This window comes from Gobio gobio, assembly GCF_949357685.1.
Source record: "Gobio gobio genome assembly, chromosome: 4".
Lineage (NCBI taxonomy): Eukaryota > Metazoa > Chordata > Actinopteri > Cypriniformes > Gobionidae > Gobio > Gobio gobio.
The window spans coordinates 3134670-3158447 of record NC_137100.1 but is presented as its reverse complement, the minus strand read 5'-3'; the positions used below and the strand labels follow the sequence as shown (position 1 = coordinate 3158447).

The 23778-nt window shown below is 30.0% G+C and overlaps 1 protein-coding gene across 1 annotated transcript in view; it reads right to left on the bottom strand.

Annotated features, from left to right (window-relative positions):
- Positions 1-23778, bottom strand: part of srrm3 (serine/arginine repetitive matrix 3) — a 167557-nt gene that overhangs the window by 88431 nt on the left and 55348 nt on the right. The window contains exon 2 of the mRNA XM_079815419.1: positions 2498-2688. Coding sequence (XP_079671545.1) covers positions 2498-2685 — 188 coding nt within the window. The 5' untranslated portion in view covers positions 2686-2688. The remainder of the gene's footprint in view (positions 1-2497; positions 2689-23778) is intronic.

Below are 23778 nucleotides of genomic sequence, written 5' to 3'. Positions count from 1 at the left end.
GATTGTGTGAGAGTGTGTGTGACTGTGTGTTTGTGTGAGTGTGTGTGAGTGTGTGACTGTGTGTGTTTGTGTGAGTGTGACTGTGTTAAATTGTGTGAGAGTGTGTGTGTGACTGTGTGTTTGTGTGAGTGTGTGTGTGTGTGTGTGTGTGTGTGTGTGTGTGTGTGTGTGTGTGTGTGTGAGTGTGAGTGTGTGTGTGTGTGTGATGGGTAGGTTTAGGGGCAGGGGCAGTATTGGGGGATAGAAAATACGGTATGTACGGTATAAAAACCATTACGCCTATGGAAAGTCCCCATAAAACATGAAAACCCAACATGTGTGTGTGTGTGGTCCAGTGGGTTAAACCACTTAACTGATATGCAGAAGGTTGCTGGTTCTATCCCAGCGGTCACCACCAGTGTGTCCTTGAGCAAGGCACTTTACTCCAGGGGGATTGTCCCTGTAATAAGGGCACTGTAAGTCGCTTTGGATAAGTGTGTGTGTGTGTGTGTGTGTGTGTGTGTGTGTGTGTGTGTGTGTGTGTGTGTGTGTGTGTGTGATGGGTAGGGGTTTCCTTTTTGGGTGAACTGTCCCTTTAAGTACCGACCCAGTCTTTTGATTTATTCATCCAAAATTAACTAATTCTGTATTAAACCGTAAATTCCATTTTTGAGATTCTGACTCTGAGATTCAAGTTTCCCGCATTGCAGAAATCACAGGGCCCTAATATAATCCCATGATATTGAATTTAAGACTTTCTGATCAAATTGAAGACATTTTTAAGGCCTTAAATTGTAGAAGGTCAAATGAAGACTTTGTAAGAGCCGCAGAAACCCTGTGACCTCTGACCTCTGACACACTTCAGACTACAGCACTGCAGCAAATCAGGTCTTCATGTTCTTCCTAAGGCTTCGCTGCTGCTTATAAAGCTCAATAAAACAGCACCGCGACTCAATATCCTCCGCTATGTCTTTGTTGTTCATGTGGCGGCTCATGCATGAAAACATCTCCTCTGTAAAGCACAAATATTGTAGTCATATTTGGAAACGTGAAGTAAAAGAGCACTTTAATAGTTCATAAAAACAACTACAGAGTCATTAATGAGGTTTCTTTCCAGGTGAGATTCTTCCCTAGATGTAGTAAACAACAAGAACAGAGCTAATGTCTACCTAAAAACATTATTTACACACACACACACACACACACACACACACACACACACACACACACACACACACACACACACACACACACACACACAGGTTTGTTTTGCTATCTAAGTGAGGACATACCATAGGCATAATGGTTTTTATACTGTACATTCTATTCCCTACCCAACAAAAACACACACACACACACACACACACACACACACACACACACACACAACCCCTAAACCTACCCATCTCTCTCACACACACACACACACACACACACACACACACACACACACACACAACCCCTACCCCTAAACCTACCCATCACACACACACACACACACACAACCCCTACCCCTAAACCTACCCATCACACACACACACACACACACACACACACACACACACACACACACACACACACACACACACACACACAACCCCTACCCCTAAACCTACCCATCACACACACACACACACACACAACCCCTACCCCTAAACCTACCCATCACACACACACACACACACACACACACACACAACCCCTACCCCTAAACCTACCCATCACACACACACACACACACACACACACACAACCCCTACCCCTAAACCTACCCATAACACACACACACAACCCCTACCCCTAAACCTACCCATCACACACACACACAACCCCTACCCCTAAACCTACCCATAACACACACACACAACCCCTACCCCTAAACCTACCCATCACACACACACACACACACACACACACACACACACACACACAGTAACTTTGATAGATAGGTGTGTCATGGATTACAATCAGCCAATCAGCTGTTAAATTTAAGAACACAATGCGATAATACCAGTTCAGCTCAACCAATGGCCATCAATGCTTCACTTAGCTCAGTCTGAGGGGTCAAAGGTCACATCAGCAATTAAAGAGAAAGCAGACCCTCCTCACTCAGACCTGAGCGCTAGCGTCCCGCACACACACTCGTGTAACAGCATGTGTGTGTGTGTGTGTGTGAACCACTCACCCCTGCTCCTCCATCATCTCCTGCAGCTCCGTGTGTGTGTGTGTGTGTGTGTGTGTGTGTGTGTGTGTGATGGGTAGGGGTTGTGTGTGTGTGTGTGTGTGTGTGTGTGTGTGTGTGTGTGTGTGTGTGTGTGTGTGTGTGTGTGTGTGTGTGTGTGTGTGTGTGTGTGTGTGTGTGTGTGTGTGTGTGTGTGTGTGTGTGTGTGTGTGTGTGTGTGTGTGTGTGTGTGTGTGTGTGTGTGTGTGTGTGTGTGTGTGTGTGTGTGTGTGTGTGAGTGTGTGTGTGTGTGTGTGTGTGTGTGTGTGTGTGTGTGTGTGTGTGTGAACCACTCACCCCTGCTCCTCCATCATCTCCTGCAGCTCCATGCACTTCAGCTCCACCCTCCTCTTCCTCTCATGGTCCAGGATCTCCCTCTGGGCCTTCTTCACCAGCACCGGCTCCGGCTCTCCCTCCTGAGGCTCCTGGAGCCGGGCCCCGTTAGAGACGTCCTCAGGGGAGGGAACCCTCGCCCCATCGTACATGGCCTGACACACACACACACACACACACACACACATTGTGTTCAGCATCAACAACATCATAAATGTTTCCTGAGCATCAGATCCTCATTTGAGAATGATCAGTGAAGGGTCATGTGACACTGAAGACTGAATAAATTCAGCTTTGATCACAGGATATAAATTACACTTTATTATATATTCACATTGATGATCTACACTGGAATAATATTTCATATTTTTACTGTGTTTACTGTATTTTTGGATCAAATAAATGCAGCTTTTGGTGAGCAGAAGAGATTTTGTCTAAACAAAAAATATTAAAATAAATTATATTAAAATAAATATTAAGAAATATATTTAAATTGAAAAGTAAATACATTTGATTAAAATAAATAATAAAAAAGTTAAGTAAATAAATTACACTAAAATAAATTTTAAGAAATATATTTAAATTGATAAGTAAATAAATTATATTAAAATAAATAAGTAAATTTTTTATATTAAAATAAATATTAAAAATAATGAGTAAATCAATTATATTAAAATAAATAATAAAAAGAATAAAATAAAAAGGAAATAAATTATTTTAAAATAAATCATAAAAATATTAAAATAAATAAATTCTATTAAAATACACATTAAGAAATATTAAAATAAATAATTAAAATATTAAAATAAATATTAAGAAATATTTAAATTAATGAGTAAATAAATTATATTAAAATAAATAATAATAAATAATAAATAAAAATAATTAAATAAATAAGCAAATCAATTATTTTAAAATAAATCATAAAAATCTTAAAATAAATAAATTCTATTATAATACACATTAAGAAATATTAAAATAATTTAAAAAAATATATAAAAATAAATATTAAGAAATATTCAAATGAATTAGTAAATAAATTATATTAAAATAAATATTAAGATATATTAAAATTAATAAGTTCATAAATTATATTAAAATAAATAATAAAAAGAATAAAATAAGCAAATAAATTATTTTAAAATAAATCATACAAATATTAAAATAAATAAATTCTATTAAAATACACATTATGAAATATAAAAAAACAAGTAAAAATATATATTAAAAAGAATAAAATAAATACGCAAATAAATTATATTAAAAATAAATATTAAGATATATTAAAATTAATAAGTTAATAAATTATATTCAAATAAATCATAACAAATATTAAAATAAATCATTACATTAAAAAAATATATATATATTAAAATAAATATTAAGAAATATTCAAATTGATCAGTAAATACATTATATTAAAATAAATAATGAAAAATATTGACATAAATAAGTTTTAAAAACCAATAAATATTATAAATGTAATAAAATAAATACATAAAATTATATTGAATTAAATACATACATAATTTGACTAAAATAAATAATAAAGAAAGAAATGTTATCAACCCCAGACATGTGAGCAGTGTATAATCAATGCAGAAAGTGCCGGTAAATCAAAGACTAAAGATATTATTACAACTAATCAGAAGCATTTGTTCTTCAGTCACAAACGTCTCTTACAAACATTACAAGCTCCACATTCAGACCTCACTGTGTTTGAGAAGATATGACACGACGACACACAGAAATCTGCCAACAGATGCACACACACACACACACACACACACACACACACACACACACCGATTGAATAACAGTCCATTGACACATGAACACCGGACAGTCACTTCTATCCACAGTGAAAGAATCCTGAATGAACTGCTATAATAAACGACAGCAGCTTCTGCTGGATGTAGGTCTGCATGATTTGATTGAATCATATTGGCTGTTGGCAATACACCACAAAAAATGAGAACGGGAGAGAATCTCCGTCTGGATGAGATCCCAGAACCTGAGAGACTAATGCTCTCGTATTTCAAAATGGACACTCAATTCAACAACTTCACTTCATCACTGTCACGGCAAACTTGCACAGGAGAGGCTTCACTCCAGCAGAAAGAGCTTTACGCTTATATGTTTGTTTTGTGAAGCTAACAATATGTTAAATGTTAATGTGTTTGTATTTTATTGAAGAAAATGTTATTCAACATCCACAGCCCAATATTCTCCAGCAAACTGAATGCAATATTATGTTCAAAAATTAGGACTTTAATTAAAATTTATTTTGATAATCGATTCATCTTTTGGTTATTTGATTAATTACAGTAGATAAAAATCTATTATTTCTGTATTTTATTTAAGAACATGTTAAAAAAACAAACTGTGTGCAATATATATATATATAACAATATTATGTTCAAAATTTTTGGATAATAATTTCTGTATTTTACTAATAACGCATGTTATTGACATCCATAATATTCTCCAACACACTGTGTGCAATATACATAACAATATTATGTTCAACATTTTACTTTTTTAATTATTTTTGGATAATAATTTCTATTTTATTAAATATTTATAAATAAATATTCATCTTTTGATTATGTATTTAATTAATTACTGTAGATTTTTCTGTATTTTATTTAATTAAGTAATGTTAATAATGTTATTGTTAAAAAAAGCAATAGTAACAATAGTAATAGTAACAATATTATGTCAAAAATGTTACTTTTTTATTATTTTTGGAAATAATTTCTGTATTTTACTAATAAAGCATGTTATTCACATCCATAATATTCTCCAACACACTGTGTGCAATATACATAACAATATTATGTTCAGAAATTTGACTTTTTTTATTATTTTTGGATAATAATTTCTGTATTTTATTAAAAAGCATGTTATTCACATCCATAATATTCTCCAACACATTGTGTGCAATATACATAACAATATTATGTTCAGAAATTTGACTTTTTTTATTATTTTTGGATAATAATTTCTGTATTTTACTAATAAAGCATGTTATTCACATCCATAATATTCTCCAACACACTGTGTGCAATATACATAACAATATTATGTTCAACATTTTACTTTTTTAATTATTTTTGGATAATAATTTCTATTTTATTAAATATTTATAAATAAATATTCATCTTTTGATTATGTATTTAATTAATTACTGTATATTTTTCTGTATTTTATTTAATTAAGTAATGTTAATAATGTTATTGTTAAAAAAAAGCAATAGTAACAATAGTAATAGTAACAATATTATGTCAAAAATGTTACTTTTTTACTATTTTTGGATAATAATTTCTGTATTTTACTAATAAAGCATGTTATTCACATCCATAATATTCTCCAACACACTGTGTGCAATATACATAACAATATTATGTTCAACATTTTACTTTTTTAATTATTTTTGGATAATAATTTCTGTATTTTATTAAATATTTATAAATAAATATTCATCTTTTGATTATGTATTTAATTAATTACTGTATATTTTTCTGTATTTTATTTAATTAAGTAATGTTAATAATGTTATTGTTAAAAAAAAGCAATAGTAACAATAGTAATAGTAACAATATTATGTCAAAAATGTTACTTTTTTACTATTTTTGGATAATAATTTCTGTATTTTACTAATAAAGCATGTTATTCACATCCATAATATTCTCCAACACACTGTGTGCAATATACATAACAATATTATGTTCAACATTTTACTTTTTTAATTATTTTTGGATAATAATTTCTGTATTTTATTAAATATTTATAAATAAATATTCATCTTTTGATTATGTATTTAATTAATTACTGTAGATTTTTCTGTATTTTATTTAATTAAGTAATGTTAATAATGTTAGTGTTAAAAAAGCAATAGAAACAATAGTAATAGTAACAATATTATGTCAAAAATGTTACTTGTTTATTATTTTTGGATAATAATTTCTGTATTTTACTAATAAAGCATGTTATTGACATCCATAATATTCTCCAACACACTGTGTGCAATATACATAACAATATTATGTTCAAAAATGTTACTTTTTAAATTATTTTTGGATAATAACTTTTGTATTTTACTAATAAAGCATGTTATTGACATCCATAATATTCTCCAACACACTGTGTGCAATATACATAACAATATTATGTTCAACATTTTACTTTTTTAATTATTTTTGGATAATAATTTCTGTATTTTACTAATAAAGCATGTTATTCACATCCATAATATTCTCCAACACACTGTGTGCAATATACATAACAATATTATGTTCAACATTTTACTTTTTTAATTATTTTTGGATAATAATTTCTGTATTTTATTAAATATTTATAAATAAATATTCATCTTTTGATTATGTATTTAATTAATTACTGTAGATTTTTCTGTATTTTATTTAATTAAGTAATGTTAATAATGTTATTGTTAAAAAAAGCAATAGAAACAATAGTAATAGTAACAATATTATGTCAAAAATGTTACTTGTTTATTATTTTTGGATAATAATTTCTGTATTTTACTAATAAAGCATGTTATTGACATCCATAATATTCTCCAACACACTGTGTGCAATATACATAACAATATTATGTTCAACATTTTACTTTTTAAATTATTTTTGGATAATAATTTCTGTATTTTACTAATAAAGCATGTTATTCACATCCATAATATTCTCCAACACACTGTGTGCAATATACATAACAATATTATGTTCAGAAATTTGACTTTTTAAATTATTTTTGGATAATAATTTCTGTATTTTACTAATAAAGCATGTTATTCACATCCATAATATTCTCCAACACACTGTGAGCAATATACATAACAATATTATGTTCAACATTTTACTTTTTTAATTATTTTTGGATAATAATTTCTGTATTTTATTAAATATTTATAAATAAATATTCATCTTTTGATTATGTATTTAATTAATTACTGTAGATTTTTCTGTATTTTATTTAATTAAGTAATGTTAATAATGTTATTGTTAAAAAAGCAATAGAAACAATAGTAATAGTAACAATATTATGTCAAAAATGTTACTTGTTTATTATTTTTGGATAATAATTTCTGTATTTTACTAATAAAGCATGTTATTGACATCCATAATATTCTCCAACACACTGTGTGCAATATACATAACAATATATTATGTTCAACATTTTACTTTTTTAATTATTTTTGGATAATAATTTCTGTATTTTACTAATAAAGCATGTTATTCACATCCATAATATTCTCCAACACACTGTGTGCAATATACATAACAATATTATGTTCAAAATTTTACTTTTTTAATTATTTTTGGATAATAATTTCTGTATTTTACTAAATATTTATAAATAAATATTTATCTTTTGATTATGTTTTTAATTAATTACTGTAGATTTTTCTGTATTTTATTTAATTAAGTAATGTTAATAATGTTATTGTTAAAAAAAGCAATAGTAACAATAGTAATAGTAACAATATTATGTCAAAAATTTTACTTTTTTATTATTTTTGGATAATAATTTCTGTATTTTACTAATAAAGCATGTTATTCACATCCATAATATTCTCCAACACACTGTGTGCAATATACATAACAATATTATGTTCAACATTTTACTTTTTTAATTATTTTTGGATAATAATTTCTGTATTTTACTAATAAAGCATGTTATTCACATCCATAATATTCTCCAACACACTGTGTGCAATATACATAACAATATTATGTTCAACATTTTACTTTTTTAATTATTTTTGGATAATAATTTCTATTTTATTAAATATTTATAAATAAATATTCATCTTTTGATTATGTTTTTAATTAATTACTGTAGATTTTTCTGTATTTTATTTAATTAAGTAATGTTAATAATGTTATTGTTAAAAAAAGCAATAGTAACAATAGTAATAGTAACAATATTATGTCAAAAATTTTACTTTTTTATTATTTTTGGATAATAATTTCTGTATTTTATTAAAAAGCATGTTATTCACATCCATAATATTCTCCAACACATTGTGTGCAATATACATAACAATATTATGTTCAAAATTTTACTTTTTTAATTATTTTTGGATAATAATTTCTGTATTTTACTAATAAAGCATGTTATTCACATCCATAATATTCTCCAACACACTGTGTGCAATATACATAACAATATATTATGTTCAACATTTTACTTTTTTAATTATTTTTGGATAATAATTTCTGTATTTTACTAATAAAGCATGTTATTCACATCCATAATATTCTCCAACACACTGTGTGCAATATACATAACAATATATTATGTTCAACATTTTACTTTTTTAATTATTTTTGGATAATAATTTCTGTATTTTACTAATAAAGCATGTTATTCACATCCATAATATTCTCCAACACACTGTGTGCAATATACATAACAATATTATGTTCAAAATTTTACTTTTTTAATTATTTTTGGATAATAATTTCTGTATTTTATTAAATATTTATAAATAAATATTTATCTTTTGATTATGTTTTTAATTAATTACTGTAGATTTTTCTGTATTTTATTTAATTAAGTAATGTTAATAATGTTATTGTTAAAAAAAGCAATAGTAACAATAGTAATAGTAACAATATTATGTCAAAAATTTTACTTTTTTATTATTTTTGGATAATAATTTCTGTATTTTACTAATAAAGCATGTTATTCACATCCATAATATTCTCCAACACACTGTGTGCAATATACATAACAATATATTATGTTCAACATTTTACTTTTTAAATTATTTTTGGATAATAATTTCTGTATTTTACTAATAAAGCATGTTATTCACATCCATAATATTCTCCAACACACTGTGTGCAATATACATAACAATATTATGTTCAACATTTTACTTTTTTAATTATTTTTGGATAATAATTTCTGTATTTTATTAAATATTTATAAATAAATATTCATCTTTTGATTATGTATTTAATTAATTACTGTAGATTTTTCTGTATTTTATTTAATTAAGTAATGTTAATAATGTTATTGTTAAAAAAAAGCAATAGAAACAATAGTAATAGTAACAATATTATGTCAAAAATGTTACTTGTTTATTATTTTTGGATAATAATTTCTGTATTTTACTAATAAAGCATGTTATTGACATCCATAATATTCTCCAACACACTGTGTGCAATATACATAACAATATTATGTTCAAAAATTTTACTTTTTTTTTTATTTTTGGATAATAATTTCTGTATTTTATGAAAAAGCATGTTATTCACATCCATAATATTCTCCAACACACTGTGTGCAATATACATAACAATATTATGTTCAAAAATGTTACTTTTTAAATTATTTTTGGATAATAATTTTTGTATTTTATGAAAAAGCATGTTATTCACATCCATAATATTCTCCAACACACTGTGTGCAATATACATAACAATATTATGTTCAAAAATGTTACTTTTTAAATTATTTTTGGATAATAATTTTTGTATTTTATGAAAAAGCATGTTATTCACATCCGTAATATTCTCCAACACACTGTGTGCAATATACATAACAATATTATGTTCAAAAATGTTACTTTTTAAATTATTTTTGGATAATAATTTTTGTATTTTATGAAAAAGCATGTTATTCACATCCATAATATTCTCCAACACACTGTGTGCAATATACATAACAATATTATGTTCAAAAATGTTACTTTTTAAATTATTTTTGGATAATAATTTTTGTATTTTATGAAAAAGCATGTTATTCACATCCGTAATATTCTCCAACACACTGTGTGCAATATACATAACAATATATTATGTTCAAAAATGTTACTTTTTAAATTATTTTTGGATAATAATTTTTGTATTTTATGAAAAAGCATGTTATTCACATCCATAATATTCTCCAACACACTGTGTGCAATATACATAACAATATTATGTTCAAAAATTTTACTTTTTTTTTTATTTTTGGATAATAATTTCTGTATTTTATTAAAAAGCATGTTATTCACATCCATAATATTCTCCAACACACTGTGTGCAATATACATAACAATATTATGTTCAAAAATGTTACTTTTTAAATTATTTTTGGATAATAATTTTTGTATTTTATGAAAAAGCATGTTATTCACATCCATAATATTCTCCAACACACTGTGTGCAATATACATAACAATATAATGTTCAAAAATTTTACTTTTTTATTATTTTTGGATAATAATTTCTGTATTTTATTAAAAACCATGTTATTCACATCCATAATATTCTCCAACACACTGTGTGCAATATACATAATATAATGTTCAAAAATTTTACTTTTTTATTATTTTTGGATAATAATTTTTGTATTTTATGAAAAAGCATGTTATTGACATCCATAATATTCTCCAACACACTGTGTGCAATATACATAACAATATTATGTTCAAAAATGTTACTTTTTAAATTATTTTTGGATAATAATTTTTGTATTTTATGAAAAAGCATGTTATTCACATCCGTAATATTCTCCAACACACTGTGTGCAATATACATAACAATATTATGTTCAAAAATGTTACTTTTTAAATTATTTTTGGATAATAATTTTTGTATTTTATGAAAAAGCATGTTATTCACATCCATAATATTCTCCAACACACTGTGTGCAATATACATAACAATATTATGTTCAAAAATGTTACTTTTTAAATTATTTTTGGATAATAATTTTTGTATTTTATGAAAAAGCATGTTATTCACATCCGTAATATTCTCCAACACACTGTGTGCAATATACATAACAATATTATGTTCAAAAATGTTACTTTTTAAATTATTTTTGGATAATAATTTTTGTATTTTATGAAAAAGCATGTTATTCACATCCATAATATTCTCCAACACACTGTGTGCAATATACATAACAATATTATGTTCAAAAATGTTACTTTTTAAATTATTTTTGGATAATAATTTTTGTATTTTATGAAAAAGCATGTTATTCACATCCGTAATATTCTCCAACACACTGTGTGCAATATACATAACAATATTATGTTCAAAAATGTTACTTTTTAAATTATTTTTGGATAATAATTTTTGTATTTTATGAAAAAGCATGTTATTCACATCCGTAATATTCTCCAACACACTGTGTGCAATATACATAACAATATTATGTTCAAAAATGTTACTTTTTAAATTATTTTTGGATAATAATTTTTGTATTTTATGAAAAAGCATGTTATTCACATCCATAATATTCTCCAACACACTGTGTGCAATATACATAACAATATTATGTTCAAAAATGTTACTTTTTAAATTATTTTTGGATAATAATTTTTGTATTTTATGAAAAAGCATGTTATTCACATCCGTAATATTCTCCAACACACTGTGTGCAATATACATAACAATATTATGTTCAAAAATGTTACTTTTTAAATTATTTTTGGATAATAATTTTTGTATTTTATGAAAAAGCATGTTATTCACATCCGTAATATTCTCCAACACACTGTGTGCAATATACATAACAATATAATGTTCAAAAATTTTACTTTTTTATTATTTTTGGATAATAATTTCTGTATTTTATTAAAAACCATGTTATTCACATCCATAATATTCTCCAACACACTGTGTGCAATATACATAATATAATGTTCAAAAATTTTACTTTTTTATTATTTTTGGATAATAATTTTTGTATTTTATGAAAAAGCATGTTATTGACATCCATAATATTCTCCAACACACTGTGTGCAATATACATAACAATATTATGTTCAAAAATGTTACTTTTTAAATTATTTTTGGATAATAATTTTTGTATTTTATGAAAAAGCATGTTATTCACATCCGTAATATTCTCCAACACACTGTGTGCAATATACATAACAATATTATGTTCAAAAATGTTACTTTTTAAATTATTTTTGGATAATAATTTTTGTATTTTATGAAAAAGCATGTTATTCACATCCATAATATTCTCCAACACACTGTGTGCAATATACATAACAATATTATGTTCAAAAATGTTACTTTTTAAATTATTTTTGGATAATAATTTTTGTATTTTATGAAAAAGCATGTTATTCACATCCGTAATATTCTCCAACACACTGTGTGCAATATACATAACAATATTATGTTCAAAAATGTTACTTTTTAAATTATTTTTGGATAATAATTTTTGTATTTTATGAAAAAGCATGTTATTCACATCCATAATATTCTCCAACACACTGTGTGCAATATACATAACAATATTATGTTCAAAAATGTTACTTTTTAAATTATTTTTGGATAATAATTTTTGTATTTTATGAAAAAGCATGTTATTCACATCCGTAATATTCTCCAACACACTGTGTGCAATATACATAACAATATTATGTTCAAAAATGTTACTTTTTAAATTATTTTTGGATAATAATTTTTGTATTTTATGAAAAAGCATGTTATTCACATCCGTAATATTCTCCAACACACTGTGTGCAATATACATAACAATATAATGTTCAAAAATTTTACTTTTTTATTATTTTTGGATAATAATTTTTGTATTTTATGAAAAAGCATGTTATTCACATCCGTAATATTCTCCAACACACTGTGTGCAATATACATAACAATATAATGTTCAAAAATTTTACTTTTTTATTATTTTTGGATAATAATTTCTGTATTTTATTAAAAACCATGTTATTCACATCCATAATATTCTCCAACACACTGTGTGCAATATACATAACAATATAATGTTCAAAAATTTTACTTTTTTATTATTTTTGGATAATAATTTTTGTATTTTATGAAAAAGCATGTTATTCACATCCATAATATTCTCCAACACATTGTGTGCAATATACATAACAATATAATGTTCAAAAATTTTACTTTTTTATTATTTTTGGATAATAATTTCTGTATTTTACTAATAAAGCATGTTATTCACATCCATAATATTCTCCAACACACTGTGTGCAATATACATAACAATATAATGTTCAAAAATTTTACTTTTTTATTATTTTTGGATAATAATTTCTGTATTTTATTAAAAACCATGTTATTCACATCCATAATATTCTCCAACACACTGTGTACAATATACATAACAATATTATGTTCAAAAATTTTACTTTTTTATTATTTTTGGATAATAATTTCTGTATTTTACTTAAAAAGCATGTTATTGACGTCCATAATATTCTCCAACAAACTTCGTGCAAATTCATAGATATAAAAATAAATATAAATATGTTAATGTGGGTTATGCTAGAAATTATGTGCAAAAAATATAACATTTTATATTTATTAAAAAAAAATTACCTGGAACAACTTTTGAAATATTTGGTCTCTTAGAGCTAAAATTATATTTTTTAATAACATATTTATATATTTGTTTTATTTGTTTGTTTACATTTTTAGGTATTCTTGACTGTATAAATCATAACTCAAATCATATTAATCTGACTTAAATATATTATTTTTCCACAGACATGTATAGAAAGTAGAGTGTAAAATATAATCACACGGTCAGATCTTGGTGTCCAAAGGCGTTACAGCCGCTTGTTTTCCAGTATGTGACGACGGAGGGTGGCGTTCCTCACGCCGTGGATTGTGGGTAAAGTCACGAAGCGGCGTAGAGCTGAACAGGTGGCAGAGCAGCAGGAGGCGTCATCACTGAATTCATTACTCGCTAAATCTCTGCCTCTAATATCAGCGACTTCACTCCTTATTCTCCCCACCAGTCTCTGAGTTCTTCCCTCGAGTCGGAGTTAGGGATCTTCAGCGGCTATAACAGCACACTGTGTTCATTTATACACTTCTCTCTTCCTAAATCATATTTAAGTGCCTTTTCTATAAAAATAAGTCCAAAGGAGCTTGAGATACAGATTGGAAACTAGACATTAACTAGCCAGCTTAACTTCAGCATCACTAAAATAAGTCATTTATGTGAAATAGCCACAAATAAAATACAATCCGATTTCTCATCAAATTATGTATGCTATTATTATTGAATATGCATGCTATTATTATTGAATATGCATGCTATTATTATTATTATGCTATTATTATTGCTTATGCATGCTATTATTATTGATTATTATGCCATTATTATTGATTATGCATGCTATTAATATTATTATTATTATTATTATGCATGCTATTATTATAGATTATGCATGCTATTATTATTATTAGGCGTGCTATTATTATTGATTATGGATGCTATTATTATTATTAGGCGTGCTAGTATTATTGATTATGCATTCTATTATTATTGATTATGCATGCTAGTATTATTGATTATGCATGCTAGTATTATTGATTATGTGCTATTATTATTATGCATGCTATTAATATTATTATTATTATTATGCATGCTATTATTATAGATTATGCATGCTATTATTATTATTAGGCGTGCTATTATTATTGATTATGGATGCTAGTATTATTGATTATGCATTCTATTATTATTATTAGGCGTGCTATTATTATTGATTATGCATGCTAGTATTATTGATTATGCATCCTAGTATTATTGATTATGTGCTATTATTATTATGCATGCTATTATTATTGATTATGTGCTATTATTATTATGCATGCTATTATTATTGATTATGGATGCTAGTATTATTGATTATGCATGCTAGTATTATTGATTATACATGCTAGTATTATTGATTATGCATGCTATTATTATTGATTATGCATGCTATTATTATTGATTATGGATGCTAGTATTATTGATTATGGATGCTAGTATTATTGATTATGCATGCTAGTATTATTGATTATACATGCTAGTATTATTGATTATGCATGCTATTATTATTATGCATGCTATTATTATTGATTGTGCATGTTATTATTATTATGCATGCTTTTATTATTGATTATGGATGCTAGTATTATTGATTATGCATGCTATTATTATTGATTATGCATGCTATTATTATTGATTATGGATGCTAGTATTATTGATTATGCATGCTATTATTATTATGCATGCTATTATTATGGATTATGTGCTATTATTATTATTATTATTATTATTATGCATGTTAGTATTATTGATTATGTGCTATTATTATTATGCATGCTAGTATTATTGATTATGTGCTATTATTATTATTATTATTATTATTATGCATGCTATTATTATTGACTATGCATGCTATTATTTTTGACTATGCATGCTATTATTATTATTATGCATGCATAATACTTATGCAAGAGTTGCATTATGGGCAAGTTTAAAGGCTTTAGCTATAGAAAAACGGTGCACTCATATTGCTATGAATGGGAGAAAGTGCAATGCACAACATGGCGGAATAAGCCCCACCTTCTGAACAAAAGAGCCAATGGCTGACTGTTAAAGTCACTGAGTCACTGCAGGATTATTTAGGGGGAATGTGGCACAGATGTTTTCCTGAATAAGCAGTGTGCTTCTAACTCTCTCTCCCGAGTATAATTAAATACTGCTGGATATGGTTTTGTTTTACTCCCATAGTCTCAGCTTCATTGTAATTTGTGCTGACATATTTTGCTCAGTTCAACAAAACAAAAAAAATTATGCTTACTTTTGAGTCAAAAATAGGCAATTAAGTGCACAATGTAGCGACTGTCAAATTACTGCCGGTAAAGCACAAGCTTCTTTACAAGTATCAGCCTTTTCCTGTGATACCGGGAGAGTTGCAGTGGAATTGAACTTTTACAGGTCGAGGTCAGCATGGCCAATAAGAGACAAACGTCAGTCAAGAATAAGTTGAGTATGAACTCGCTCTACACTAGTATTTTCAACTACTGTAGATTAATAATATATTACACATGAAATAATACTTACTGAGCTGAAACCTGCACATGAAATAAATAACCTGGATACTGCGGTCGAGTTGAACCGCCTACTAACTCAGCTCACGACCTCCGGGATTAAATCAATGTCAATGTAAACGTCCCTCTAGTGTACAATATGCATCAGATGGTGGGTGGCTGGTCAGCAAAGGTCAAGACTACAGCAGAAGCCGCTTTCTTAACAAAGTGGGTGTTGATAGTGACCTGTAATGGTCAATATTATTCTGTTTTGTTCGTGCCTACAGTTTGTTTCCAGGCTAAACAACAAGGTAGTCTAATAATACTCTTCTTTATATAACTTGCATGAATAAGACTAATCCCAGTTTCCTTTAAAAAGCTTTGGATTTATTAATTTAGCAGATGCTTATAATAATATACACTCACTGGCCACTTTATTAGGTACACCTGTTACCTTATTAGGTACTAACTGTGCGTTTACGCAACAATCAGAGTAGTCTGGCCTAAAATAAATGCACAAAATACAGAAACTAGATGGAAAAAGTGGTATTGTGTGCAGATGCTTTCAAGACACTCCCATTAGAAGATGTTTACCTCTAACTAACTCTACAGGTTTAAACCAACCAAGGATTTATTCTATCCAACAGAGAACACATCGACTGATACAGTAAAACCGACAACATTATTATTAACTGTGTTTACAAATGCTTTAGAAGCCTTGGAAGCAGAAGCTCACGATTATGGTAATGGGCGTTACATTTCTGACACACGCCTGAGGTGTTCGGCCAATCACAACGCACTGGGTCAGCTGGCCAATCAGAGCACTCTGAGCTTTTCAGAAGGAGGGGCTTTGTAGAAATCAGTGCCTTTCGGACAGACTGGAAATAGAGAAGCTGTAATAACGTACAGTATGTGAAAATAGGTTTGAAATCCGACTCCCTGTTACTGATACAGTAGAACTATCACTTCTACCACTAAAGACTGAGTTTCATCTAAGACCAGTTGCATTTCCTCAGCATCCCAGATAGCTTAGAAGAACTCGATGTTGCAACAGAAACTACTTTAGACACAGTTGCTCCTTTGCACTTAAAGAAGATGTAAGGGCGTGTTCACACTTGACATCTTTTTTGAAGCTGTCAGTGTCTGTTTTACATTAAAATCCTATGGGGTAAAACGTGTTTTCAAAAAAGTGGTGAGCGCTTTTTAAAACGCCAATGCCAACGTCTTTTTCTGCAGCTCAGAGCATCTTTTCAAATTGAAAAAAGTTAAACTTTTCCGATAAAAACGCCCTACGCCAAGCGCCTTTTTGACAGCTGACCAATGACAAGCGAGTAAGAAGACTCGTTTCCTTAACAACAAGAAAAATGGAGAAGGTGCCGGTAGACCGACTGACTTTGATTTGTAACAGGTCTTTAAACTGACTTTTGTTACGTCTAAAAAATGCCGCAAACCGTGCATCATCCAACCGGAGCTCCTGGACGAAATTATTTTAATTATTGTTTTCTTCCCCGTATAATGTCGTGCACCCACAAACATCGTTGTGAACCGAATTTCTCCTCCCTGTTAACTTCAAAAGCCAAGGCAAGAGCCAACTTTCTCTTTCTCAACATTTTTATCTCTGCACCACACAGCACTCTTGTTGCAGCTATTGTTATAGCAACAAAACAACAAAATTTCTTGTCAAAAAACGAAAATAGTCCAATGCCGTGGTACAACGAGCACACTCGGGCTCTCAAGAGAGCCGCCAGAAAAATAGAGCGCAGCTGGAAGAAAACAAAACTAGATGTTTATCGCATTTTGTGGAAAGACAGCATTATTGCATACAGAAAGGCCTTAAAGACGTCTAGATCTGCTTATTTTTCAACTCTCTCAGAAGAAAACAAACACAACCCTAGGTATGTATTTGATACAGTGGCTAAATTAGCGCGAAATAAAGCTTCAACCCGAGAAGTTTCCAAACAGCACAGCAGTAATGACATTATTAACTTCTTTACTAGCAAGATTGATAATATTAGAGAGAAAACTACTAATCTACTACAATATCACATCGGACAGAGCATTGTAGTGTCCCGGAGGAAAAATGAAATTCATTCATTACTACAGGAGAGGAAGAATTGTCTAAACTTGTTAAAGCATCAAAATCAACAACATGTATGTTAAACCCTGGGTCAAACATTCATGTTTATTTTGATGATTTAACAGCTTAGGAAGACAATACTTAAGCCACTGAACGTCCAGAATCAAGAGTGCCCTCAAGAGAGCAGCCAGAAAAATGGAGCGTAGCTGGAAGAAAACAAAACTATTTTGTGGAAAGACAGCATTATTGCATACAGAAAGGCCTTAAAAACATCTAGATCTGCTTATTTTTCGACTCTCTTAGAAGAAAACAAACACAACCCTAGGTATGTATTTGATACAGTGGCTAAATTAGCGTGAAATAAAGCTTCAACCCCAGACTTTTCCAAACAGCACAGCAGTAATGACTTTATTAACTTCTTTACTAGCAAGATTGATAATATTAGAGAGAAAACTATAACTATGCAAACGTCTACTACAATATCACTTCGGACAGAGCATTGTAGTATCCCGGAGGAAAAATTCCATTCATTCATCACTACAGGAGAGAAAGAATTGTCTAAACTTGTTAAATCATCTAAATCAACAACATTAGGCCAGAATGCATGAAATGTTTTCTGTTTTCAGTTGAAAACGGTGTTGTGTAAGCGGCCCCTAAATTAATAACTAATGATTTTTACAACAGAAATTAATCAAACAAAAACGTACTTAAGCTGGACAATGACTTTCTTCTAGAGCTGCTGTACCGCCAAAACAATCTTTGTTGCATTAATTTCCTATTATCACTGTAGAGCTGCTTTAAAACGCTTTATTAATGAAGGTGACTTTACTTGGAATGGACTAGAAAATAGAATAAAAATTTTTGGGTGAACTATCCATTTAAGTTAAGTTTGATTAATAGGCTGAAATGGATCAAGGGTGTGGATGATGAACATAGAAGCCCTGGAGAACTGAATTACACATGCAAATAAGAGAAAGGAAGAAGGAATAGAGCAGGATATGGCAGAATGAAAAGAAGGACAGAAGCAGCACAGAGAAGACGATCAATTCTGCTGCTTCAGACAGACAGACGGGATCGACTGAGCTCGTAGTGGCTTCTGGGATTAGTTATCCACACTCAGACCTCAAGCTCTTTAACTGGTTTCACCTCAGAACTTTCCTATAGCTCAAACAGTAGAGCATGGCGCTAGCAACGCCAAGGTCATGGGTTCGATTCCCAGGGAAAGCAAGAATTGACAAAAAATTTAAAATGTGTACCTTGAATGCAATGTAAGTCGCTTTGGATAAAAGCGTCTGCCAAATGCATAAATGTAAATGTAAATGTAGAACGGATCAACTGTAGAGCTAACAACCATTTCCCCGGAGAAACTCGAGAGATCTGAAACCACCTTTGCTTTGCTTAGTTTTCTCTACGTTCAGCGGATTTCCTCTCACTGTGAAACATACACTCTTCCGGCATTATTTTAATTATCCAATATTAACTCCTGTTTTCCCCGGGCAAATGTCAGGAGCTAACACTATCCGTTTTAGAAATGATTTCATTAAGTAGGGTTGTACAATTTCACACTGAAAAAATAGCTCTGCTCCAATATATGACAGCCACATATTAAAGAAGAATCCTAATGGAAAAGGAACTATATATACACACATAATACCATTCAAAGATTTGGGGTTGTAAAGATTTTCTAATGTTTTTGAAGTGCTCACCAAGGCTGCATTTATTTGATCCAAAAATAAAATAAAATCTTAAAATATTTTTGCAGTCTAAAAAAAAAGTTTTCTATGTGAATGTTTAGTAAAGTGTAATTTATTCCTGTGATCAAACTGAATTTATCATCATTACTCCTCATAATCTTCAGTGTCACATGATCATTCAGAAATCGTTCTAATATGATGATTTGATGCTCACAAACATTTATGATTATTATCAATGTTGAAAAAAAAATGTTCTGCTTCATATTTCTGTGGAAACTATACATTTTTGAATATGAATATGAAGTTCAAAAGAATATTATTGACATTTGTAACGAATTTAATAATAATAATTAATTTGTTACATTTATATAGCGCTTTTCTAGGCACTCAAAGCGCTTTACGTATAGAAGGGGGGATGATGCGACGGCAGCCATTTTGGGCCAGAACAGCCACCACACACCAGCTGATTGGTGGAGAGGAGACAATCAGTATAGGGGGATGATTAGGAGGCCATGATGGACAGAGGCCAATGGGCAAATTTGGCCAGGATGCCGGGGTTACACCCCTACTCTTTTGCCGAAGGACATCCTGGGATTTTTAATGACCACAGTCTCATCCGAAGGACCCTCCTGTTCAAAGCGGGATTCGAACCCGGGTCCACCGACATGAGAGTCAGACGCTCTAACAATGAGGCTAAAGGCTGCAACATCTAGTGTCAGTCACTAGAGCATCTCTTGAGATCAGAGGAGTGAGGTTTACTCGCACAGCGACTACTAGCTGACCTCCGTTACATACACTCACCTAAAGGATTATTAGGAACACCTGTTCAATTTCGCATTAATGCAATTATCTAATCAACCAATCACATGGCAGTTGCTTCAATGCATTTAGGGGTGTGGTCCTGGTCGAGACAATCTCCTGAACTCCACACTGAATGTCGGAATGGGAAAGAAAGGGGATTTAAGCAATTTTGAGCGTGGCATGGTTGTTGGTTGTTGGAGTATTTCACAATCTGCTCAGTTACTGGGATTTTCACGCTCAACCATTTCTAGGGTTTACAAAGAATGGTGTGAAAAGGGAAAAACATCCAGTATGCGGCAGTCCTGTGGGAGAAAATGCCTTGTTGATGCTAGAGGTCAGAGGTCATGGGCCGACTGATTCAAGCTGATAGAAGAGCAACTTTGACTCAAATAACCACTCGTTACAACCGAGGTTTGCAGCAAAGCATTTGTGAAGCCACAACACACACAACCTTGAGGCGGATGGGCTACAACAGCAGAAGACCCCACCGGGTACCACTCATCTCCACTACAAAGAGGAAAAAGAGGCGACAATTTGCACAAGCTCACCAAAATTGGACAGTTGAAGACCGGAAAAATGTTGCCTGGTCTGATGAGTCTCGATTTCTGTTGAGACATTCAGATGGTAGAGTCAGAATTTGGCGTAAACAGAATGAGAACATGGATCCATCATGCCTTGTTACCACTGTGCAGGCCGGTGGTGGTGGTGTAATGGTGTGGGGCAGGGGTGTCCAAAGTCCGGCGCGCGGGCCAAATGCGGCCCGGGGATGAATTTCAAACGGCCTATTAAAATATATTATATGTGGCCCGCCACGGATCGTTTACAAATCATGCAGTTTCACAATGTCACCGCAAGGTGGCAGTACTAGATTTTAGGCCAGGGAAACAGCGCCAAAGCGGAAAGAAACAGTGCCGCTTCTGCTCTGTGCAACTCACAAGCTCTGACTCTGAACAAATGTTTTTACCTGCTGAGAGTCTCGATCACATGACCTCTAAACAGCCAATGAGAAGCGTTTGAGTTCGGTGTAGAGGTCTCCGGTACGAGCTGCGAATCTCTCTGTGATTTGATTTAATTTAAATCCAGTTAAACAGCGCTGACTTAATCAACAACACTAACGTGCAAATCAGCTGAGCCCATTCAAAATACTTTTCAAACAACAATTCGCATTTCGAATTTATCATGGATTTACTGTGGTAACACTACCTGTAACCATGGTCATTTGTCAGAAATGTAGGTTAATATCTAATTTTATTTAATTTGTAATGTAGACATGTATTAAATGAGTAATAAAGGCCAAATTGTAGACTATTTTTTGTCATAAACTTGCAGTTTTGTGAATTTTTTTATTTATATGACTAAATACCATTCTACATATAGAAATATAGAAATATGTGTGTGTGTGTGTGTGTGTGTGTGTGTGTGTGTGTGTGTGTGTGTGTGTGTGTGTGTGTGTGTGTGTGTGTGTGTGTGTGTGTGTGTATATATATATATGTATTTTTTACTTTTTGCCTTGTGTGCACTGCAAAAAATGCTGTCATTTAGTATTTTTGTCCTGTTTCTAGTCTAAATATATCAAAAAATTCTTAAATCAAGATGTTACGAGATAAGTTAAATGACATTAGATATTTTTTCTAGTTTTCTGGAAAATGTAATTAAATTGAAGTGAGTTTTTGTTTAAAACAAGCAAATATATCTGCAAATGGGGTAAGAAAAATTATGTTTCTGTTTGTAATCTTTAAGGAAGATTTTGGAAGATTCTTTTTCTAATCCATTGGCAGATAATTTAGTTTGTTTCAAGCAAAAACTCAATTCATTTAGATTTTTTCCCCCAGGAATCAAGAAAAAATATGTAATTTTCCTTAGTAAAAGCATCTTGATTTAAGAATTTTTAGATATTTGGGCTGGAAAAAAGAGAAATACCAAGTCAGAAAAGCATGTTTTGTAGTGTGGTTTTACCTGTGGTGATCTAAATAGAGCACTTATTCAATTTAAATAAGAATAGAGTTCTAACTCCGTAATAATATTAATATTTCACCCATTAAAACTTTTTGGTTGATGAACGTTTTACAGATATTGTTAAATATCTATACATTTCCTGTGTCCTATCTCAAGCTACTCTACAGTCAGCTCAAGCTTTTGTCATATATATATATATATATATATATATATATATTTGCAAGATGCTCTCCTATCAATATAGGCCAACATTTCTAAAGAATGCTTTCAGCACCTTGTTGAATCAATGCCACGTAGAATTAAGGCAGTTCTGAAGGCGAAAGGGGGTCAAACACAGCATTAGTGTGTGTTCCTAATAATCCTTTAGGTGAGTGTACATAATACTACTACTAATAATAATAATAATAATTGTTGTTCTTGTATTTTATTATTCAAATTATTTAAAACATTTAAAAATAAAGACATTACTATGGCAATAATACTATTGTGATGTCAAATAAAAACACATGTTTAATAATAACTACAATAATGAATATAATAAATAAGAAAAAGACACAATAACAACAATGCAAATATTATTATTTTGCAGAACAAAAGTACATTTACAGTACTAATATTCATGGATGCCCTAATATATATATATTTTGAAACACAGCTATTGTTTAGGCTGATGAAAACATTCTGTAAATAAATAATGAAGATAAAAAGTGCCCAGGAGAGACACGCTCTACTGTCCGTAACTGTATAAGACCCTCAATACCTGCAGTTAACTGCACCATCTCTCTTTATAAACACCATTACAGTTTCATCTCAGGCTCAAGACTTCTGCCATTGACTCTGAAGAGTGTGAAGAGTTTACTCGGGCGAAACCGCATCGGGTTG